This window comes from Schistocerca nitens, chromosome 11, assembly GCF_023898315.1.
Source record: "Schistocerca nitens isolate TAMUIC-IGC-003100 chromosome 11, iqSchNite1.1, whole genome shotgun sequence".
Lineage (NCBI taxonomy): Eukaryota > Metazoa > Arthropoda > Insecta > Orthoptera > Acrididae > Schistocerca > Schistocerca nitens.
In genome coordinates this window covers 49,473,292-49,498,230 of record NC_064624.1, presented here as the reverse complement: position 1 = coordinate 49,498,230, position 24,939 = coordinate 49,473,292, and the positions used below count along the sequence as shown (strand labels likewise).

Here is a 24,939-nt window from a genome sequence, read left to right as displayed (position 1 = left end):
ATGAAATTACAACATAAAGATAATAAAAAATAAAAATAAAATGTTTATGAACCCGAAAAAAGTCATGCCATAAGTTTCAGTAAACGCAATCAACAATACAACAATAATCAGCTTAATTTTTCAAGGAACTCTTCGACAGAAGAGGAGTGACTCATGAGGAAACCCGTCAGTTTCAATTCGAAAGCACGTGGATTGCTGCTAAGATTTTTAAATTCTTGTGGTAACTTATTGAAAATGGATGCAGCAGCATACAGGATGCTGCACCAGCACGCAATTGAACACTTTACTGAAGTTAAGCGTCAACGTTATTACACACTATGCAGGACTAATATTTTCACTTTTCCGACAGGCGAGTTCAGTTGCACAGTTTTGTTTATTTGTACATAAAGCCCACTTACTATGGCTCTCTCTGAAAGTCTTTAATAGCACTGACTTTGGCATTCGCTTTGTTACTCCACTGCAATTACATACAGTCTTTTGTGTCAATTACGCTGATACTAAAGCTATGCATTTCATCTCACGTCCAAATTGGCTTGTTTGTTTTCTGTGTCGAGAATCGTTGGATAGGACATCCCTTTACACTACTTGCTTAACATTTACATTAGAACACGGCTGCACATGAACGTTAATTATATCAGTTTTTGCAATATCTTTGAAAATTTGCGATGCATACTCTTTGGCCATTGTTTTATGTGTTCTGCGGCCTTGATTACATGTATTTGTATTGTTCGTATTTGGCTACCAGTTTATTTCTGTATTCCAAGGAAAACCCGGTTCAAGGGCCATTTCCAGTTTTGTACCATACTGATAAGAATGCACACATAATAACAACTCTAAAGTGGAAAACTAATACCCCAGGACATCAGCAAATGCCAAAATATTGTGGTTGTTGTGGTCTTCAGTCCTGAGACCGGTTTGATGCAGCTCTCCATGCTACTCTATCCTGTGCAAGCGTCTTCATCTCCCAGTACCTACTGCAACCTACATCCTTCTGAATCTGCTTAGTGTATTCATCTCTTGGTCTCCCTCTACGATTTTTACCCTCCACGCTGCCCTCTAACACTAAATTGATGATCCCTTGATGCCTCAGAACATGTCCTACCAACTGGTCTCTTGGTCAAGTTGTGCCACAAACTTCTCTTCTCACCAATCCTATTCAATACTTCCGCATTAGTTATGTGATCTACCCATCTAATCTTCAGCATTCTTCTGTAGCACCACATTTCAATAGCTTTTATTCTCTTCTTGTCCAAACTATTTATCGTCCATATTTCACTTCCATACATGGCTACACTCCATACAAATACTTTCAGAAATGACATCCTGACACTTAAATCTATACTCGATGTTAACAAATGTCTCTTCTTCAGAAACGCTTTCCTTACCATTGCCAGTCTACATTTTATATCCTCTCTACTTCGACCATAATCAGTTATTTTGCTCCCCAAATAACAAACCTCCTTTACTACTTTAAGTGTCTCATTTCCTAATCTAATTCCCTCAGCATCACCCGTCTTAATTCGACTACATTCCATTATCCTCGTTTTGCTTTTGTTGATGTTCATCTTATATCCTCCTTTCAACACACTATCCATTCCGTTCAACTGCTCTTCCAAGTCCTTTGCTGTCTCTGACAGAATTACAATGTCATCGGCGAACCTCAAAGTTTTTATTTCTTCTCCATGGATTTTAATACGTACTCCGAATTTTTCTTTTGTTTCCTTCACTGCTTGCTCAATATACAGATTGAATAACATCGGGGAGAGACTACAGCCCTGTCTCACTCCCTTCCCAACCACTGCTTCCCTTTCATATCCCTCTACTCTTATAACTGCCATCTGGTTTCTATACAAATTGTAAATAGCTTTTCGCTCCCTGTATTTTACCCCTGCCACCTTTAGAATTTGAAAGAGAGTATTCCAGTCAACATTGTCAAAAGCTTTCTCTAAGTCTACAAATGCTAGAAACGTAGGTTTGCCCTTCCTTATTCTAGCTTCTAAGATAAGTCGTAGGGTCAGTATTGCCTCACGTGTTCCAACATTTCTACGGAATCCAAACTGATCTTCCTCGAGGTCGACTTCTACTAGTTTTTCCATTCGTCTGTAAAGAATTCGCGTTAGTATTTTGCAGCTGTGACTTATTAAACTGATAGTTCGGTAATTTTCACATCTGTCAACACCTGCTCTCTTTGGGTTAGAGTTACTATATTCTTCTTGAAGTCTGAGGGAATTTCGCCTGTCTCATACATCTTGCTCACCAGATGGTAGAGTTTTGTTAGGCCTGGCTCTCCCAAGGCTGTCAGTAGTTCTAATGGAATGTTGTCTACTCCCGGGGTCTTGTTTCGACTTAGGTCTTTCAGTGCTCTGTCAAACTCTTCACGCAGTATCATATCTCCCATTTCATCTTCATCTACCACCTCTTCCATTTCCATAATTTTGTCCTCAAGAACATCATCCCTGTATAGACCCTCTATATACTCCTTCCACCTTTCAGCTTTCCCTTCTTTGCTTAGAACTGGGTTTCCATCTGAGCTCTTGATATTCCTACAAGTGGCTCTCTTTTCTCCAAAGGTCTCTTTAATTTTCCTGTAGGCAGTATCTATCTTACCCCTAGTGAGATAAGCCTCTACATCCTTACATTTGTCCTCTAGCCATCCCTGCTTAGCCATTTTGCACTTCCTGTCGATCTCATTTTTGAGACGTTTGTATTCCTTTTTGCCTGCTTCATTTACTGCATTTTTGTATTTTCTCCTTTCATCAATTGAATTCAATATTTCTTCTGTTACCCAAGGATCTCTGCTAGCCCTCGTCTTTTTACCTACTTGATCCTCTGCTGCCTTCACTACTTCATCCCTGTATTTCTTTCCCCCATTCCTGTCAATTGTTACCTTATGCTCTCCCTGAAACTCTGTACAACCTCTGGTTCTTTCAGTTTATCCAGGTCCGATCTCCTTAAATTCCCTCCTTTCCGCAGTTTCTTCAGTTTTAATCAACAGTTCATAACCAATAGATTGTGATCAGAGTCCACATCTGCCCCTGGAAATGTCTTCCAATTTAAAACCTCGTTCCTAAATCTCTGTCATACCATTATATAATCTATCTGATACCTTTTAGTATCTCCAGGATTCTTCCATATATACAACCTTCTTTTATAATTCTTGAACCAAGTGTTACCTATGATTAAGTTATGCTCTGTGCAAAATTCTACCAGACAGTTCCCTCTTTCATTTCTCTCCCCCAATCCATATTCACCCTCTATGTTTCCATATCTCCCTTTTCCTACTCTCGAATTCCAGTCACCCACGACTATTAAATTTTCGTCTCCCTTCACTACCAGAATAATTTCTTTTATCTCGTCATACATTTCATCAATTTCTTCATCATCTGCAGAGCTAGTTAGCATATAAACTTGTACTACTGTAGTAGGCATGGGCTTCGTGTCTATCTTGGCCACAATAATGCGTTCACTTTGCTGTTGGTAGTAGCTTACCCGCACTCCTATTTATTTAGTCATTATTAAACCTACTCCTGCATTACCCCTATTTGATTTTGTATTTATAACCCTGTATTCACCTGACCGAAAGTCTTCTCCCTCCTGCCACCGAACTTCAATAATTCCTACTATATCTAACTTCAACCTATCCATTTTCCTTTTTAAATTTTCTAACCTATCTGCCCGGTTAAGGGATCTGACATTCCACACTCCGATCCGTAGAAAGCCAGTTTTCTTTCTCCTGATAACAACATCCTCTTGAGTAGTCCCCGCCCGGATATCCGAATGGGGGACTATTTTACCTCTGGAATATTTTACCCAAGAGGAGGCCATCATCATTTAACCATACAGTAAAGCTGCATGTCCTTGGGAAAAATTACAGCTGTAGTTTCCCCTTGCTTTCAGCCGTTCACAGTACCAGCACAGCAAGGCCATTTTGGTTAGTGTTGCAAGGTCAGATCAGTCAGTCATCCAGACTGTTGCCCCTGCAACTACTGAAAAGGCTGCTGCCGCTCTTCAGGAACTACACGTTTGTCTGGCCTCTCAACAGATACCCCTCTGTTGTGGTTGCACCTATGGTACGGCCATCTGTATCACTGAGGCACGGAAGCCTCCCCACCAACGGCAAGGTCCATGGTTCATGGGGGTAGGTAGTTACATTACTTCGGAAAATTTCGTGTAAAAGCTGTGGACGTTATAAGACGTTGTATACTCTGCATTGTTGTGAATTTCTTCCTGTACGTTAGTGTGCTATTTTTTCTCATTGTGATAGCTCTCTACCTAATCAGCGACAGGTGGAGAACTAGACAGACTTCTAACTACTGAAACAGTGCTGTTGGAACTTGTTGAGATTTCGAGATAATTATTAGGGATCTGTAACTTGGCGGGGGACATCTCTTACTCTCGAAATCACATGTGTTCAGATGCTATATATTGAACGCTGGAGGATTCGTGATAATATGACAGGCTAAGCGATAGTGTAATAGAAGGAGAGTAGAGAGGGGAGCTCTACACCTTTGCTTCTAAGTATTGTGGCCAAACATATTATAGTCTCTCACGTACATCTCGTGAAGTGATTTTAGTGCGAAAATCAGGCGGTAATACGAAGGCTTTTACAGAGAGACAACCAGCAGCGGAAGTTTCATCTTTTGTGATGCCACTAAGTAAGAGACAAGATTTTTCCTTGAATTTTGTGAGTCTATAAATGCATGAACTGACATCTTAATATGTAGACTAAATTTACATCTATATCTCTACGCATACCCTACAAGGCATTGCACGGTGAATGGTTAATGGTACCCTCTGCCGCTACTAGTCATTTTCTTTCCTATTCCACTCGCAAACAGAGCGAGGGGGGAAAAAGACTGTGTATACGCCTCTGCATGAGCGCTAATTTCTCGTACCTTCTCTTTGTGGTCCGTACACAAAATGTATGTTGGCGGTAGTAGTCTGCAGTCAGCTTCAAACGTTGGTTCTCAAGAGTTTCCTTGAGAAGAACATCATATTCCATTCCCATTTGAGACCTTGAAGCATTTGCCCTCTAATTTGGCAGGAACCAATACGAACACTTCTATAGGACTGAATTCTGAGGGAAACCTAGATCTGCAGACTCGTACACGTTTGGGATGTTGCGGTCAGTAGACAGATATTTTACTACTGTTCACTGGGTTAGTCTTCCGGGATATTCCGAAAATACGTCTCAGAACGTTTCGATTTGCAGAAGGGATGCAGGGGAGCATACTGTTCAGCATCCTGGTATTTACCCCAGCAACATTCAAGCGACCACTCCTTCTGAGAAAGATAGGACAACTTTTGACGGGTGGAATCACTGACAGCTGCCTAGCATGGTGAGTGGTTGTTGTTGGATGGGAGCAATAGAGCCCTAACACGTGGGCAGAGGTTCGCGACCTGATAGTGGCATTGGTAGCTGTTCACGTGCGGCCCAGAGGCAGGGTGGAGGGGGGGGGGGGGGAGGGCTGAGGTGACACAGAGGTGGAGTAGAGAGTGAAACATCCTACTCTCCCCAGGTCTCAGCATGATTAGTTCGGAAGTATAATTCTAAGTGACTTACTTCCACAAGTATGATGAGGCAATTGAGAGTCAGAAAGCGTCAGCGTTGGCTGTCTTCAGCTATTTTACGGCGGTTAGCACCCATGTTGTTATCAGTGGAAATGACTATCTCGGCTGTGAGGAGCCTCCAGAGACGTCACAGAAGCGCCTGTAATGGTTCCCCGACTGCAAGGAAAAAAAAAAAAATGACTCACCTTGCAAAGGCACTCTCGTCATCATTTTAATTAATTAGTCCATCAATTTGATATCAATTACTGCCGCCAGGCTGCTGAATGCTAGGGGAGAGTACCACAGATGTCATTCGAAAGTTGGAGTTGTAAAGAGGGGTTTTTTGTGTAGCAACGAGACCTGTTAACGGAATTTCAATATCCCACCTACACAGGGAGAGATGGTCATCATAATAAAACTAGCTATATTACCGAATTTATTAAGTGATAGTAGTATAAATCTGATATTTACAACTCCTTTGTGCTGCTTTCTTGAAACACTTCATAGGTAACACAGTCGTTTGGTTACTTTAAGATAGTTCGAAAGTGGGGAGGCATCCTGGGACAGAGGTGGAGCATGCTCTTGTAACTCCGTCATGCACCAACAGTGAACTTAATGTTCTAGTCCTGTGGTGTTGGACATGGTAGATATTAAGCTGATAATAACATATTTTTCTACCTGATTAGAAAATGCTTAGAGGAAATGTAACCTATGCCATAATGTTGTACAGGATTTTTACAACAAATAACAGTACTTTAGCGATGTGAAACCACTTGTATGGTCCAGTTTCTATCTACAATTCACGTGATAAATTCAAGGTGTATTGACAAAACAATATCCTCAATTGAGACTGAGTGAAGTGTATTTTTTTAAACTGAGGACTCTACATCAGTTAGTCCATGTCACACATGCTTGTCTTGCATTGTGTTACAGCAGTGCTAGGAATGGTCACCAGGGATCAGCAACAGGAAGACGTGGCTTAAGGCAATCCCAAGTGGCGAACTATTCATTTACACGATGCACACGGTAGATAGCGCTGAACTCCACTGAAGGTCACTTGTCAGTTTTCTTTTTCGTCTTGAGATGCTATGTTCAAGTAAGGTAATGAGCATTACAATCATTAAAATTAGTACGATGTATTTCCTATGTTTCTTTTGGCTAAGATAAGACTTGCGACTCGTAAATAGGTTAAATGTGTTTCCTTCCCCAACGATGTCGCTACAGGAGTCCTTTATATATGGGCAGTGATTTGTAGGCTCACTTGCCCGTCTCGACACCCTTGTCTAAATTCCTGACATGGCGCGACAGCACCATATCCTTTTCAACAATATCTGCTCCCTTCCCGCCAACAAGAACCTCTTCCTGCACACCCTTACCACCCACCGCGTGGATGCCTTCCTCCTCAATGAAACCTTCCTCCAACCCCACCACACAGTCCACACTTCGCCCTATCTCCTCCACCGCTCCGATAATTCCCTCCCGATTGCGCGTGGCGGAGTTGCCATTGGTCACCACCGCCAGATCCCTGTTCGGCTCCAACCTCTCCTTCCCGACCTCACCGAACACCTGATCCTTAGTCTCTTCTTCCCCTATTCCCTTCGACTTCCTCTCCCACATTGACCGTACCTTATCCTCCTACGTGATCGCCGCTGACCTCAACATCCATAGTCGTTCCGCCGCCCAGTTACGGCGGTGGCATCGGTTCCTCTCCTCCCTTCAAGGCGACCTCATCCCCATCCCCCAGCATACCCATCCCGAATCCAAGTCCACTCCCGATGTTATCCTTTCCTCCCCCAACCTCCTTGGCCGCATAACGGTGGATGTCCTGAAGCCTATTGGTAGCGACCCTCTCCCTGTCCTTCTCACCATTTCAGACGGTCGTCGCCCCCGCCCCGACCCTCGTAATGACCCTCCCCCTAAGTATGTCCATGACTATTCCCGTGCCAACTGGAATGCCTACCAGGATACCCTCTGAGCACTATGGGACTCAACTGCTGTGGTCATCAGTCCCCTAGAACTTAGAACTAATTAAACCTAACTAACCTAAGGAAATCACACACATCCATGCCCGAGGCAGGATTCGAACCTGCAACCGTAGCAGCAGCGCGGCTCCGGACTGGAGCGCCTAGAACCGCACGACCACCGCGGCCGGCTAACTGACAATGAAGCATTGAGTTAAGACCTAGCTCCACCTCGAAAAACCGGAAGGATTGCTAAGTGGGCAGTCCAGTTTGCACCTTTTTTCCTTAAGGTGCGTGATATTAAAGGTTCCAACAATCAGGCAGCTGACGCCCTAAGCAAGATGTTTAGTGAAGACCCCAAATCTCAGCAAGGGGGAGAGGATGACTTCAGTAGTCAAGTGGTGAATAGTGTCCTCACAGAGATCCCTCAATTATTCATTGACCTTAAAACCAAGCAGAATGAGGATCCACATATGGGTCCGATCAAGTGGAAGGTCACTGCTGGCAAAGGCCTGCCCAGTTACTCTTTAACAGGTTGGTAAGCCCAGAGATGTTAAGATTTGCTCACCACTTGATTTAGTTTCACTTCTCTTTCAATATTTCCATAATTCTGTACTAGGAGTGCACCTAGACCTCTATAAAACTTTTGCCAAGACGGGGCCCATGTGACGTGGCGTTCTCTGTACCATGATGTGCAGCAGTCAGTGTGACGACTGTAGAAGGAGCAAGGCCAGTTCTCACGCTCCTCTGGGTCTACTTCAGTGTCAAAGAGAGCAGCGACCGATGGATAAGATGTTTATCGACTTTGTAGGAGCTATGCCTAGAACTAAGGGAGGGTACCGTTCCATCTTCGTACCTGTGGATGACTTTTCGCGTTGTGTATGGTTGCTGCCCAGTACTGGAATCACTGCGAGTATAACCACACGTCACCTGACCCGTATTTTTTTATGGTTTGGTCCCCAAAAGAACTCGTTACCAATAACGCACCTGCCTTTTTGTCAAGAGAGTTTAAACAGTTTTGATTCTCTAGTGGAATCAGGCATGTTACGACTACCCCTTACTATCCACAAGCATCCTTGGCAGAAAAGGTTAACCGTAACCTAAGGGCAGCGCTTGTAATTTACCACACCAAATCCCCCAGTAGGTGGGATATTACACTCCCATGGTTAAATACTGCGTTCACCATGGCCCAATATGAAACTTCTAGGGCACTTTCAGCTGAGTTAATGTTGAAATATCCAGTCAGTTTGCCCCTCTCCAATCTTTGGCAGATCAATGACTTGTTGCCGTTTTCCATTATTCCAGATACTCTTAGGGAAAATTTGTAACATGCTCGAAACAATACACAGTTAGCCCATCGTCGGCAAGCCCACCGTTATAACCAGAGCAGAAGGGTTTCACAGGCTAAGACCGGGGATAAGGTGTTTATTAAGAACATCGCTGGTCGGAATGCTCGTGGTATGGGAACATGTAAGTTTGTGCAGCGTAACCAGGGTCTTAGGGCCTGTTAATTTGTTAGTTAAGGAGCTTGCAATGGACAAGAGATTCAGAGTGCACCTTAGTCAAACCATGCCTGTTAGATAAATGTATTTCCCTTCTTTCAGTTGTGGTAAGACAAAAGGGGAGTGGGGGCTGGTCAGGTTTGAGCGGGGCAGGTTGAGGCGTGGTGCGCCTTTTCTGACACACCAGCTCTTTGGCACGACCATCGATTACCCGGCTGTACTACGATCTTTAACCCTGTTGTGATCTGGCAGAGAGTATTTGCGATTGACGAGTTGGTCGTCGGACTCCCTACTAGGCGCTAGGACGTGCTTGAGTGGACGAAGGAGCAAAACATGCGGGCTCTGCCAGCAGCAGCGCGGCCGGTCTACCTCGCCGGATAGTTGGGAGTTTGTGGTGCACCTGCCTGATGTCAACTACGGGCGCTGCTCGTCGCATTGCTTTGGTGCCAGTTTTCTTGGACAGACCATCTCAAATGGCGCTGTCCATCGAAGGTGTAAGTGGTTTTGGTCCCAGCAGAGGTTCAGGTCCTTCCACGGCATGGGTGTGTGTGCTTGTCCTTAGGATAATTTAGGTTAAGCAGTGTGTAAGCTTAGGGACTGATGACCTTAGCAGTTAAGTCCCATAGGATTTCACACATTTTTTGGACAAAAGCATTTGCACAAGATACTTAAATGCTACCAAAGTGGTATCACTGTTAAAATGTGATTGTGTTTCTGAAGGTGAAACTTTTTGACTATCAAACCAGACCATTACATATTCCCTCCACCTACAGTACATTAAATGCTTTTGCTGAATACCAAGAATTACATATATACACTAGGGAAATCACATCACTGTCAAAACTTACATTTCTATCTTTTAGATGTTGATAGTACTGCTAACAGAAGGGCATTGTCTGCCAGGTTGAAGAATTCTACATCTTGTTGCAAGATGGCCATGAAAAATTTTCTGAACTGTTTCATCACAGGAATTGTAGGTTAGATTTATTAAATGCTTACACAGCTCTATCATCCATGTTGAATTAGAGCTAGATGCTCCAGAAGTAGTGTGCTGTGCTTTGTCTCATAATCTTGTTCACCATGTGCTGCAACAACCTGTTCACCATGTGCCACAACAACCTGTTCACCATGTGCTGCTGTAGTTTGTGCACTGCAACTGCTGCTTGTGCCAAACCCATATGTCTCCTCTAAGCAAATTAATGGGTTAGTCCCATAGTTTACATTCAATTTTTCACATCCTAATTCAGGAAAGAATACTTCCACTTTTGGAAATCTGGACAGGTATAATCAGGTATTGCAAAATTAACTAAAATTAACTATATATTGACAGTGTACAGTTACTGCACTTTTTAAAAAAACAACCTCTCATCTATAATCGATACAGATTCAGCACTGAAATCACTTTTACCAATTCATATTGCATCATTACATGCTTTATAAAATCAAGAGTCTTCCTGTGCAAGAATACAGGCACCTCTTCATTGTAAGATTTAACTGAAGAATCTTACTTACAATATTTTTTAGTGAGGCTCGGAAGAAAACCAAAATCAAAACAACACTATCAATATTTTATCTGTAGATTGCAGAAGATGTGAATATTTCACTGACTTGTTCATTGCTTCAGTACCATTCGTTGTGTTAATGCTGGCAAAGACACCTTTGTCCCCAACTGGTTTCACCCACCTACTGGAACCTACTGGCTATTAAAATATTTTACTGCCTTCATGTTTTATTAAAAACCGCATTACTTCTCAACTTTTCCATATTTTCTCTGAACTGCACCTCAGATCGTGACGCTGCAATTTCTTCCCACAGTTTCCAGAGTGTACCCTTATCAGACACTGCTTTTAAATTTTCACTTTTACTTAGCCTTATTTCCAATACTGTTTCCTATGAAAAGAACATAGGTAAAGACGAAGGTAATGAGAAGTAGTAGAAATGAGAACAGCGAGAAACTTAACATCAGGATTGATGCTCACGAAGTCAATGAAGTTAAGGAATTCTGCTACCTAGGCAGTAAAATAACCAATGACAGACAGAGCAAGGAGGACATCAGAAGCAGACTCGCTATGGCAAAAAAGGCATTTCTGGCCAAGAGAAATCTACTAATATCAAATACCGGCCTTGAGGAAGAAATTTCTGAGGATGTACATCTGGAGTACAGCATTATATGGTAGTGAAACATGGACTGTGGGAAAACCGGAAGAGAAGAGAATTGAAGCATTTGAGATGTGGTGCTATAGACGAATGTTGAAAATTAGGTGGACTGATAAGGTAAGGAATGAGGAGATTCTACACAGAATCGGAGAGGAAAGGAATATGTGGAAAACACTGATAAGGAGAAGGGACAGGATGATAGGACATCTGCTAAGATATGAGGGAATGACTTCCATGGTATTAGAGGGAGCTGTAGAGGGCAAAAACTGTAGAGGAAGACAGAGATTGGAATATGTCAAGCAAATAATTGAGGACATAGGTTGCAAGTGCTACTCTGAGATGAAGAGATTAGCACAGGAAAGGAATTCGTGGTGGGCTGCATCAAAACAGTCAGTAGACTGATGACAAAAAAAAAAAAGAAACTTTAGAACAGGGGAATGTTTCCTCAATTGCTTTTATCTCAGACTTGCAGAAATCAGGAATCCAGTAGGTAGGATTCATGACTGGGCTCCAATCCTTGAAAATCTTAAAAGCCTCACAAACTGAGATTGTGTTTTCCACCTGAACAAATTAAAAAACTGCCAATAGGTAACAAACATTTGCTTTCACTGTTATAAAAAATAAGGGATATTATACTTGGTGGTTTTATATTCTGCATCCAGCAAGCATACTGACCTATACTTTTCAGTAATTCCACTTGCCACCCAGTTTGATAACAAAAGAGAAAGGGCTTTACTTCTCCACCAAATTCTGAATAAGGTCTGAAATATATGTTGCCTGCAGATTCATTTTCCCACATATTGACTTAGTTCTGAAGAGCATCCTGATCAGTCTTGGTTTTTCTTAACTTGTAAACTGATTCGTGTATATGGTTTTTAATTATTTTGTCTGTTGGATGAAACACTCTTTTATGATCTGCTGTGGTGCTTACACTGAAATCTGTGGTCATAACCTCTTACAGATGTAATTTAATCACTTTTAACAACAGTCATTATCTCATTTATTAACAAAGGATGTAAATCCCCAGTAACTTTGATACACTCTGTACTGTGTGTATGATAGCTGGGTGGAGAAGCAACCACATGATAACAAAGGAAGCTTATTGGCTTTTATCTCAGATCCTTCTTCAAATCCTTCTTCAGTCTTTGATAAACCTGTAACACAATACAATTAGTTAGAAACAATATGGGTAAAAGAGCACTTACAATGTTTGTGGCTCTTCCATTTCATAGTGCAGTTGTTAGCTGTTTATGTGATAACTAGTTAGAAGAGAACATGACAAATCATTAATCAGATTAAGTGGAACCAATGAGAAAGCAACATTCAATAAACATTGTTGTGATGTGGAATGCATGTAATTACGTGGCTGCGTCATGGAACATGCTGAGCAGGATGTTTTCATATAAAAGAGAACATCCCATATAATTTAAACTGTGCTGTTACGTTCATATCTAGTCATTAACTAAGTTGAGATTTTCTGACATTACACCACAAAGTTGTTGAAATAATCATTGACCTATGCTACAGATTAGCCCATCACCACAACCAGTGTTCCTCCATTGGGTGACATTTGTTGCCTGCACAAATTCAAAACCCAGCTAACATTGCATCCTAACCTAGACCTAGGGTATATTACAGATATGTTACAACAGGCAGTATTCCTCGCTTCACATTCATTGGCTTTGTCAACCAACACTCAAACTATAACATTGGAATACAAAAGAGTATCCCAAGAAGCTCTGTCATATATAGAGATACATACCATAAAAGAAATGATAACAAAATCCAGTAACCCCTGTTCATACATCATAATAAGCAGATAAATAATCAGAATATCTTGGTACTGATGTCGAAAACAGAAGTATTCAATTAATATCTTCTGCTGAATCAATACACTGATTCTCATTGACTTTTGTATACTATAATCCTTTTGCTTATGACCACCAGAAATTGCTTACTGCAGTATGCAGAGGAAGAGCCACCAACTCTGGAAGTGCATTTAACCATTAGTAGTTTCTTTGCCTGAATGTAGGCAACAGATTATTAATAAAGTTCTTCAAGTAGGTGTAAGAAACCCTATGCTCACCTGTTTTGTAGTCTCATTATGAGCACTCTCCAACTCAGTTGAATTATCAGTGTAAACTCTAATACATTTAAGTGTAAATGTAACTGGACAGCCACTCTTTCTTTTGTCCATGATACGGATCCTTTTCCTCTTTGAATTTATGTGGTCAGCCTTAAAGTAAGACACACAACACTTACATAACATAATTTGACAATTAAATTTTTCTTTTTCCTCACAATGTAGGTAAAACCATTGCCCCAAAATAATTATAATAATAGACCCTAACGAGACTATCAGAGCATTTGTTAATGACTGGTTAGGGATATAATATCACATACAAACAGTGCTAATCTAAATGATGCAAAGATGGGTATCACCTCAACAAAAAATGTGTAGTTCAAATGTAGCTAACTGTCTCTTGCATATAAACTATTCACAAACGTGTACTCTATTCTTTTATAAAATTTTGGCGCTACAGAAGATGGCAATACTAACCATCAGTTTCAATTACAGACACCATTAACTTACAGACTCTATGCTCTCTGCCTGTATTCAAAATAGCGACCATGATGTCATACCAAAGACGACAAATAGCATGAAAGAATCAACAACAATAACAACAACAAGAAACTTACATTACACCAATGCAAAAAGGTTGTTTTCGGCATGTACATTTTAAATAAAAAATAAACATGATCCACCTCCACAAAAAACGAAAAAACAGCCCTGACAATAACACAAATATTTTCACAGAGAAAATGAACCCAAGAAAACTAAAAATTTAGGTATCACTCAATTCACTTGATCTATATACCTAAACCAAAGCAAATAATACCAAAAATACACCACAAAAACAGGTATACATGGTATCAGACATTTGCCATAACCTTCATACCTCAACTGACGCCTGTGATGCCAAATGTACACTACAAAATAACTCCATAAATTATCAGACACCTCAAGATAACATGCCTATGTCATTTTCAAAGACGACAGGTGGTATCGCTGTTTTCCATTGGACCAATATTTATGAATACACAACCTACTCAGTCCATTGCCATCAATCACAAAATGTATCTAAAAAAATTGTGGCAAATAACAATTGTGTTGATACATACTGCAAAGGACTAGCTTGTAATTAATTTCGTTCCACACTATAGATAAAGAGCAGTGCAACCAATAGCACTTTAACACTGAAGTAAAATGACACTTTACTTGTAAAGATCCCCATAGACCTTTAACTATGAGTATGCTTAAACAAATACCCAACTAAGCTGTAAAGGAACCTTAATATGGTCATAAGAAATTTTTCATTTTTGAGATCTTCCTGTAGCATCCATGAAGGAACAATATCAGGCTGAAGACACAGCCTAAATAAATACACAACACATAGGCCTAATTCAGAGTTTCTGCTGTTTCCTCTGTGAAGGATCTCAGCTGGCTTAATAGCTTTCTGGGAGAATGTACAGAAAGCACATGTATATATAGAAAATCAATAAACAATAAGTAACCATGTCTACACATGAATCAGAGACCATATTTAACCATCAATTACGCCTTACCATGAAAAACAAAGCTGTAGTGTGAACTGGTGTATTACCTAAAGAAATCATTTTGTATAACTTCCCTATTACAGAAGAAGATTATACTAAAGTGTACTACATCAAATGGTATGCACGTTACAACTACATGAAATTATATGCAAGTTACACAAGTGTATTTCTGTTAATTAATCTGAGACTATTAAGAGTACATTTAGCGATATATAACTTAATATAGTGTAGTAAAATGAGCAATGAAAAATTATACTGCATTGTAACAACTACCTTAAGAACATTTTGGCTTTTGGGCTATTTACAATTTTAAGACATTGATGATATTAAAAAGAACAGTTTTTACAGAATGTAATTAACTATTACTGTCATGACTGCATGAATCAAATTTAAGAATCATTTCAAAGATGTAACTTTTGTAACCAAATAACAAGACATAATAAATATATGAATACTTTTCTTAGTTTCTACTTTATTCTACCAAGTAATATTGTCTACTGATGGTTTAACAACAGAATTTGATGTTACAAACAAAGTGACCTGCAATAACATCCTCATTTTTCTCTCGGTACTTTGGGCCGAGTATGCAATCTTGGTGGCCTTTACCTTCCACTGAGCATAGAGATCCACAAAATCCTATTTACACACTCCCTTTCATTAGACTAAAGAAGCATCTTTGAGAACCTGCAACAGTAGAAATATATTTCTAACAAAGTGCTCGGAAAATGAGACAAAACTACAGTTAATTACTGTATTATTGATAATGACAAACAGATAAGACAGATAAATTCTGTTTGCTCTTCTGGGTATAGCCAGTAGATTTTCTTTTGGTATTCAAGACCACATGGTATGAGAACTGGTGTACAACCTAAACTTTTGCGAAGACAATATTGGTTTGCAGGGGGACACAATTTGGCAATAATATAACAAAATAAGACACTTATTTACTTAACTTTTAACTGCATCTGAATGTTTGCTGCTCCTCATGGAACAGAAAAACCCAATCATCTTCAGACGAGCCAGAAGTGCCTCAATCTCCTCTTCTGTGCCTCAATGACCGCGATATTGGCCGTGACCATCGACGCTGAAATCTTTCAGCATTGCTTCTGACAAACTCTCCAAAGTGAGCTCATACTGAAACATGAATTACGTTTCGCCAGCAAGCCATGCAAACCGCTAAAAGACGAACGACAGAATGGCGCCAACTTGCAGAGTGTCTGTAAGGACCACAAAAGTCGATACACCGACTCTGCCGCTTCCGATATAGCATGTACAAGTCATTTTGACGTCACGTCTGACTCTATCGGAGTGCAAACATCGTCTCCCTGAATGCAGAAAGCGGCAAGAGGTAATGGCGGAGATTCCACACTCGGCCCACTGCACATAGTGTACGGAAGCGACGCGAGATGGCAGCAGCAGCTGGTGTCGGCTGACAGCCTGCACCCCGTAGCACGAACTGTCACCGACAGATAGCAGCCACGAGTTGCAGAACGGACTCTTCGCCACCTACTGCAAGTTTCTGGCCTGAATTTTTCGTTACACCTTTTTACCTGGACAGTGATATTCTTTCCTTCATGGTAAAAAAAAAATTAACGAAACACTGTTGCAAGTAATGAAAGAAAGACTCAGCCATTACACACACGCACACACACACACACACACACACACACACACAGAGCATGGTTTTGTATTATAAGTCATGAAAAGAAATAACTATTGTTGTGTTTCAAGCATTTCCTCCCGCTTCCCCATCACCCCTCCCCTTCTTTTTCCTCCTCGCCAACCTCCAGTCCATCGTCGCTCACCACCTCCTGTGGTCTTTTTTATTCTTTGTGTTTCGTTGTTTCCAGTGGTTATGTTTTTTAAGTGGTTTTAAGTGGTTACAACGAATTTGCCAGCTGTGTTTTCTTAACTTTATGTCTAGTTTTTAATTGCACCCCAATGTCCCCATATTAGTGTATCTTTTTACTCCTATGATCTCCATTTCTCCATTTACTTTATTTTATGTCCCCCTTTTCCCCCTGTTTTTTTTTATGAAAGAGTTCCCCTTGTAATTTTGTTAAAGCCATTTGGCTGAAGAGCGGTGGACTGTGCCACTGCCAGTCCTCCCCTGCCCATTTGTGGCAGGGGAATGAAATTACAATAAAGGAAATAAATATATATTTCAATCAGATAATGTTATTCTTTAAACTGTTTTCTGCCTTTATTTTAACATGGTCCATGTGTGTATCATTTACAAAGAAATTGGGACGTTCCAGTATCCAATGGCGCAAAATGCATCTTACGCCGGTTACAATACACTGTGATTTCCTTCTATTATGTGTGAGATAATGTGCAAAATTTTACTACTTGTTAAGAAAAACGTAGCGATAGAAACCTACATACACCACAGCCTGTAAATCACACTAATTGAGTTATTGTGATAGAGATAGATACAGCAAAAGTTAGCAGAAAGGATGACGTAATTATTCTGGAGATCGTAAGTTTAATTACTTCATCAAAATGTAATTCGCTAGGACAAAAATAACTCACCAGAAAACGCATCGATGTTGTCGCCGGAAATAGTTTAATTTCAAATGGTCATGTAACTAATTTTTTCAGCCACCAAAGCAGAAAGAGAGATTTAGTCAATCTGACTCCATTGTCTGTCTGTGTTATCAGAACTGTCCAATATGTAGCATAATACTGCTGTTAATGAAATGAAATCTTTGTAAATAAGATATAGGCCTAATTTTATGCACATTCAGTGCAGCTACAGATACCGAGAAAAGTCGGAATGAGGAAAAAATGGCCAATCTAATGTTTGTTATCCAGTCACAAAAATTATTCCTAAATACTTTACAGTTGGCCATTTTCCCCTTTTGCTGTTATTGTCGCTATGGCTATAGCTAATTTTTTTTAATGTAATTATTGAGAAGTACATTACACGCTACTTTAACTATGCACTGAAGAATTCTGCCACCTGAGTGATGAAATGACAACAACAACAAAAAAAAAACTTTCTTAGGAAGAAGTCTTCTCCTTTAACTACGTTAACAGCTAATCTTATACTTAAATTTCTCTGGAATGAGCATCTCATGAAGCTGAGTTGATGTTTTCCAGACACCAAGTCTTTAACAAGCACGTAATTAAAAATAACAACATTAATAACCTCATTATTAGGACAATACAATCTACCTCTGTCCACCTTTCTTATAAGTTCATAACCTTCATCATTTTCTATTACTGACAATGTTTTATCTAAAACTAATTATGTTTCACACGTCTCACATCTCAGCTTCTTAAGAATCGGCCTGGCACAGTACCCTAACTAGTATGAAAAAAACAGGTAACTGCTCCTGAAGAGATTGAATCCATTCCTCAGTGAAATCCATTAAACTGCCGAAGTTTGGCGGTGGAGGTGATGGTAGGGTGACATCATCTGCACTTTCAAAAGAATCCAAATCTATGCCAACTTCTCCGAGAGAAGATGATGAATATTTCAAGGATAGCAGGGTCTGAATTCTTAGCTTGGATTCAGTTTCAAATTTTCCCAGTTGTTTCTGACGTATTTTATTATGTGATTAGAATCTAAAACATAAAGGAGTGTTTCGTCACAAGAGTGTTTGTAAGCAATTGACAGTTGTGGTGGGAATGCTAGGAATGACAGAGCTTGTCCGTTAATTGAATTGTTGTCATTAATAACACAGACAACCTTAAAACCAACTGCAAGTTGTCCGGAAGATACTTACTTGGTTAGAGTGGAGAGTTCTTCACCATTTACGTTTCTCACTGGAAGGATGTAAACTACAGCTTTGTATGAAGAAAGCAAACTTTGTATCATAAAAACCTGAGCACTAGTCGCTGCATTTTTAGTACTGAAAGTAGCATCCAGGCAAATGCCAGGATGGTTCCTTTCTAAGGGCACAGCCGATTTCCTTCCCCCTCCTTCCCTAATCCGATGAGACCGATGACCTCGCTGTCTGGTCTCCTTCCCCAAAACAACCCAACCAACCCAATGAAAGTAGCACACAAAATGTTACCTCCCATAAAGTCCAAATAACACTTCAAATTAATTTCATCAAATGGTTCAAATGGCTCTGAGCACTATGGGCCTTAACGTCTGAGGTCATCAGTCCCCTAGACTTAGAACCACTTAAACCTAACTAACCTAAGGACATCGCACACATCCATGCCCGAGGCAGGGTTCGAACCTGTGGCCGTAGCAACAGCGCAGTTCCGGACTGAAGCGCTTAGAACCGCTCGGCCACAGCGGCTGGCTGAATTTCATCGATCATTAGTGAAACAACATCATATGATTCACACAGAAACTGGACCTTCTGTTTTGTATACAACAGAAAATTTCCACCTAGCTGCTCAGCTGCTGGGAGTGTTTGAAAATGTGGACATTACTCATGCAGTGTATTAGGATGGGGTAGCACAAGAAAGTGTGTGCTTATTATAAAGTCGAAGCAGTTGTGATATTGAAAACAGAATACTACAATATACAATCTGGCGAGTATCTGTAATGATTATCTTGGACACCCATTAAATTTACTTATTCATATAAAAATTAATTATACTATTTTCAGTCTCATCAAAAAAATTGGTTATATTTTCCAAATAACTAGTTATAAATAGCAAGTGTTCTGTTATTGAACTATCGTTTTTTCTGGTGAAGTTTTCCAACTTATCAATAATGTCAGTTCAGTGATTTAAATTGTTTATAGTTAATGGGAACTTTCTTGTATGAAGTTTTGTGATTAAACTTTTACCAAGATATTTATGCATACTCGTCAGTGTTCAGCACAACAGAACAGAAAAGTGTAGCAATATCTGTTGTTTCTATTAGAACAAATCTAATACCACTATCTGTCTAATACGCCAGTCTTTGGGCAGCTTCATCGCCTCTAAGCACTTAAGTAAGTCATTTCAGTTCACGATACGTCTTTCCTTTCATACTGGGCATGAGTTGCTAGCTTGGCTGCAACAGCTAGTTCTAAGTTTCTGTTTTCCAGACGCTCCTGTCTCTCATGTCCACTGGCTCTTGAAGAAGAAACTAACGAAAGGTACTTTGGACAGTTACGCAGAATCGATGATGTGGCTCCTGGTTTAAGGCGAGGTTTCGAAAGAGGCAGAGAAAATTTCTTACCTGTGGAGCTGTCGAAATATTCAACACGTCTCAGAACGAGGTCCTCAGTGAAGTGGAGCCTGAAGACCTTGAAATTGAAAAACTTTTGTCAACTACATACGATAATGCACGAGGGAAATGATGCCACTAATGAAACACGGGATTATCGTCGGTTACGTTCAGAACAAATATATTAATACTGACTCGGTATTTTAAGCTACAAAGCTGTAGCTGCATATGTAAATCAGTCTGCCAGTGATTCAGTACTGTATAAAGCCAACTTGCTCTGCTATAGAAAGACTTCACGTCAACCGAAATCACGTTGTTGCCGAACAACTAGACTTTATGCCAACTTAAACAGACGACACGTTGCTCATGCTCTCTATATTAAAGCACATGTACTGCGAGACAATCTCACTGAAGGGTAAAGTCGTTGAACTTGCCTTTGTATTCTGTGTAAGCTGGAAACTTTCGCGGTGTGTTGCAGTCAGCTATCCATTTCTGCTGGAGTTCTGTGCTTTTAGGAAACGAAAACACCGCCACCCGTAGCCCATTTTCATAATTTCCTCTTCCACGTGGCACGCAATACTTGTAAACCATTTCGAATAACGACATCGAAACTTCAGAATTGAAAACAGACGTATTTCTGTAGATCACGTCTCACGATGAAACAGTATATTTTGAAATCAACGTAAACGGTAAACAAAGGTTTGTTTTACTGGGTAGGTTAGCCAATATAGAGACTATGTTCCGAATTGCTTGTACAGATAAATCTACAGAAATTAACCACACTATTATGCACTGCAGATTTTTCACAGCATATTACTCTATAACCTTCGTTTCTTTTTCTTGCAGTGCTTCATATGTTATATGAAATGAACAGCCTGCTCAATCGGTGTGCTTAGTTGCACTATACGTACGGCCACCATTGGCTGTAGCAGTAATACACAAACTGCTTTATCACACATTTCCGACTGTATCACGATGGCCACCATCGCTCACGCGATGTACTGCCTCTAAAGATTGCAGTAATCATAAGTATCATACAATATATCATGTTATAAGACGAGCTGCGACTAATGAAACACACATTGTAAAATGTTTGACTGAGCAAGAAGCATGCCCACAGAAAAGATTTAAGTATTAGAGTCACATATATCAGGCGTACAAATGAAAAGAGAGCAAGTAATGGACGCTACTGCGAAAACTTCAGTTGGTTGAGATATTTTCCTGTAAAAGTAGAAAAAACAAAATTAAGTCCGCTACGGCTGGTAGTGACATCTAACGGCGCGTTACGCAACTAATGCCCTGTTGCAAGCTATTGCCACGAGATGGCAGCACAATAGGCAGCTTTACAATTGTGTGCGATCGTTACTCGACGAAAGTTTCGACGTATAGCGCGACGTCGTCAGGTTCCAGACTCTCAGATCTCTGACCCCCGTAATTCGCACAGCGTGGAACCGCGACGCGGCCCCACCACTGCCGGCGCTCCACGCAGCGCCACAGCTCTGCAGGCTGCGTGGCTGAGCGGTCGGCGTCTCCGTCGCCCAGGCATCCATCTGCAACCAACCCACCAATGTTTAGGACTAAACACCGACAGAATACTAACATGGAACACACACCTCGTCAACCCTCAACAGAAATCACTGCCATCGCCGGCAAATCCCTCCTCAGTCGCTGTCCCACAGAACGGAGCGGAGCTGATCCTGTCTGTGCCCTTGGCTGAACTGCCAAAGCTGTGCCGCCTCCATTCCCTCCTACCGAAACCTACTTCTTTGCAAATGGATGTATTTATGGACCTTTTTAATTTGTAAGGTATGTTTAATAAAAAAGAAGCGTTATTGAAAAGTATTACTTGAATGAGCTACATAAATGAAAAATTATGTATAATTCCTGCAAATAAAAAACAAAATGTATAATAAATTTCTTAAAACAATTGCAAGCGAAACAAAAACTATTTCTATTGTTGATGGAGCTACTACTGTATTTCGATATGATGTATTGTAAATAATTGGTCCTCATAAATTATAATTGGCCACGAATTATTAATCCATGCATATTATAAAATATATGTATGTATGTTCCACATCTCGTAAACCACTGGACCAATTTCAACCAAACTCGGTACATGTATCACACACCTATTGTCTCCAAATAAGGAGGAAGACTCCTTTCTTTACCGTTGGTACACATCATTTGCAGTTCTTTTTAGTTAGGTAAACTATTCACGCATCAATTACTGCGGTCATCCCACACCTTTCTTTTTAAATTTTACGTGTATTGTCACAGTTATTAAAAATTCACATGCAGATACTTTCAGAAAATTTAGGAATGTATATGCCGCTAAGGGAAGTTATTTTATACATTTTAGTCCGTTTTAAAAACGTGTTAAATGAAGCATTCCATTAATTTTTAAATTTTTCTGATAAATGGGAACTGGGTGAGCTGAATCACTCACGTCCCGCTTCTCTTCGTTGTTTGTCCGTTCCGTTGTGTTTCGCTCTGCGGAACCATGAATGCAGAAAGCTGCACGAGGTAATCGCAGAGATTTCACACTCTGACAGCTCCACATAGTGTACGGGCGCGATGAGAGGTAGCAGCGGCTCTTGGCCTCGGCTAGCAGTCTGCACAACATAGTGAGAACTGCCACCGACAGATGACAGAATAGACTCTTTGCCACCTACTGAAAGTTCCTGGCCACCTGGTACTCCACAGCAAAACGCGATCTCACCAGCAAAAATGGATCCTTTTTTTTGGCTGGAGACTACAATTATTTACTGAAAGTGAAACAAATCAAACGCTGTTGCTAGTAAAGGAAGAACAACTCAGCCATGACACACACACACACACACACACACACACACACACACACACACACACACAGATACCATGATTTTTTATTGTAAATTTTTGTTGTGAACAGGCAGAATACGGCCCAGCGGTCGGCAACGTCTATATAAGACAACAAGCGTCTGGCGCAGGTGTTACATGGATTACTGCTGCTGCAATGGTTGGTTACCAAGATTTAAACGAGTTTGGACATCGTGTTACAGTCGGCACACGAGCGATGGATGGATGGAACGCAGCACCTCTGGGGTTGCGATGAAGTGGGGATTATCCCGTACGAACATTTCAGGAGTGTACCGTGAATATCAGGAACCTGGTAAAAGATCAAATCTCCGACATAGCTGCGGCCGGGAAAACACGGCACTCTGCGTCAGCGGGAGACTGTTGAAGCTGGTGGAGGTTCTGTAGTGGTGTGGGGCGTGTGCAGTTGGAGTGGTCTGGGACCCCTGATTCGTCTAGATACGACTCTGACAGGTGACACGTACGTCAGTATGCTGTGTCATCACCTGCATCCATTCACGTCCGTTGTGCATTCCGACGAACTTGGGAAATTCCAGCAGGACAATGCCTCAATCCACACGTCCAGAATGGCTACAGAGTTTGTCGAGGAACACTTTTCTGAGTTTAAACACTTCCTGACGTGAACATTATTGAGCATATCTGGGATGACTTGCAACGTGCTATTCAGAAGGATCTCCAGCCGCTCGTAATCTTACGGATTTATGGACAGCCCTGCAGGATTCATGGCGTCAGTTTCCTCCAGCATTATTTCAGACATTAATCGAGTCCATGCCATGTCGTGTTGCGGCACTTCTGCATGCTCGCTGGGCTCTGCACGACATTAGGCAGGTTTACCAGTTTCTTAGGCTCTTCAGTGTACTTGTGCAAGGAGCAGTGAAAGCGTTTATAATTAGAAAAAAGATGTCGTTACTTCCTTTTGACCGGGCAGGTTGTACAGTTGCAGTAACTGAAGTTTATACTCCGTGCTGCCACCTTATGGTTCTCGGAAGAAGGACGAATACATGAGCTGTGGCAAGCGTGTATTGTACATTATACAACAGATGGGAAAAGGTTCAGCTGCGTATGGACGCGGTAGCTCGCCACTGAAGAGGCTGTAACCACGTTGCCGAAGACGGCCTCAGAGCCTTCTGTGTAGCCCTCGCTCGGTAGCAGTCGATTGGTTGCAGTCGTTTCTGTGGAGCAGTATATCAAGTTAGTGTACAGCAACATTTGCACATTTCTTGTTCTTTAATGGTGCTGATATAAGTGAACACAGATTTGCAATGCTTTACCCGAAAATGTTTCATACTCGTTCTATTGATTCGTTGCGAATGCTGTATATCCGCACCTGCTCCATTGTACGCAATTTCTGATGGATTCGAATCGTGTAAACACTACAGGTGGTGCAGGACGGTAATGCAATCGTATGAGTAGTGAGGGTCTTGTTGTTCTGTAACTGTGCACTTCGCCGTGCACCACAAGTGTTTGATAGTGACTTTCTGCAACTTTGCAGAGTTAAGTCGTAGGACTTCTCCTAAAAGCAATGTATACTGCTTTAAGTGAGCTACAGACCTTTTTAAATATCTTACTTCCGTAGGTATATTGGTTTCACATTGTTCAACCATAACATCATTCTTCTCAGTAACAAGTTTATAGTGATCACTCTCTGTATCTGTGGCTTTCACTTGTGTTGTGGAATTCTCGGCAACTTTCGTATTCAGTTTGTTTCTGCAGCACAATTTATAAAATCATCTCCATGACGCTCTTAATATCACTTAAAGAGGTAAATGCATCTCGAAAATGTGTAGTCTCGAACTGAGGAGCCGAGAGCGTGGCAACAGCCAGGATATTAACATTTTCAGTGTGTATCGATTGTCTTTTAATTTCTGCAGTTACGTTATTCTTAAAACTCTCTGCAATTGATTGTTTCGGTTGAAAGCCAAGTATAATCAGTCTGGTAAGTGGTATTACTATACGACAGGTTGTAAATCTTATCCCACTCATTTTACGAGTCGTTATCTCAATTGGTCATAATATCTCGTAAACTTCGGTAAAATCAATTATTTGTTTTGCCTTTAACATTTTCGGTGCACTGGTGTGGCACCTAATAATCTTGTTGATGTCAGGTAGCAGTTTCAAACCTAGCATTACCAATGTGTTTTCCATAACCGTAAAGCCATGGTTGCAATGCAGG

At 40.8% G+C, this 24,939-nt stretch overlaps 1 protein-coding gene across 1 annotated transcript in view; it reads left to right on the top strand.

The window, feature by feature from the left end:
• LOC126212602 (translation initiation factor IF-2-like) overlaps positions 1-8,053 on the top strand; it is a 50,044-nt gene extending 41,991 nt beyond the window's left edge. Inside the window, exon 2 of the mRNA XM_049940030.1 lies at positions 7,818-8,053. Within this exon, the coding sequence (XP_049795987.1) occupies positions 7,818-8,053 (236 nt within the window). The remainder of the gene's footprint in view (positions 1-7,817) is intronic.
• The last annotated feature ends 16,886 nt before the right edge of the window (positions 8,054-24,939 follow it).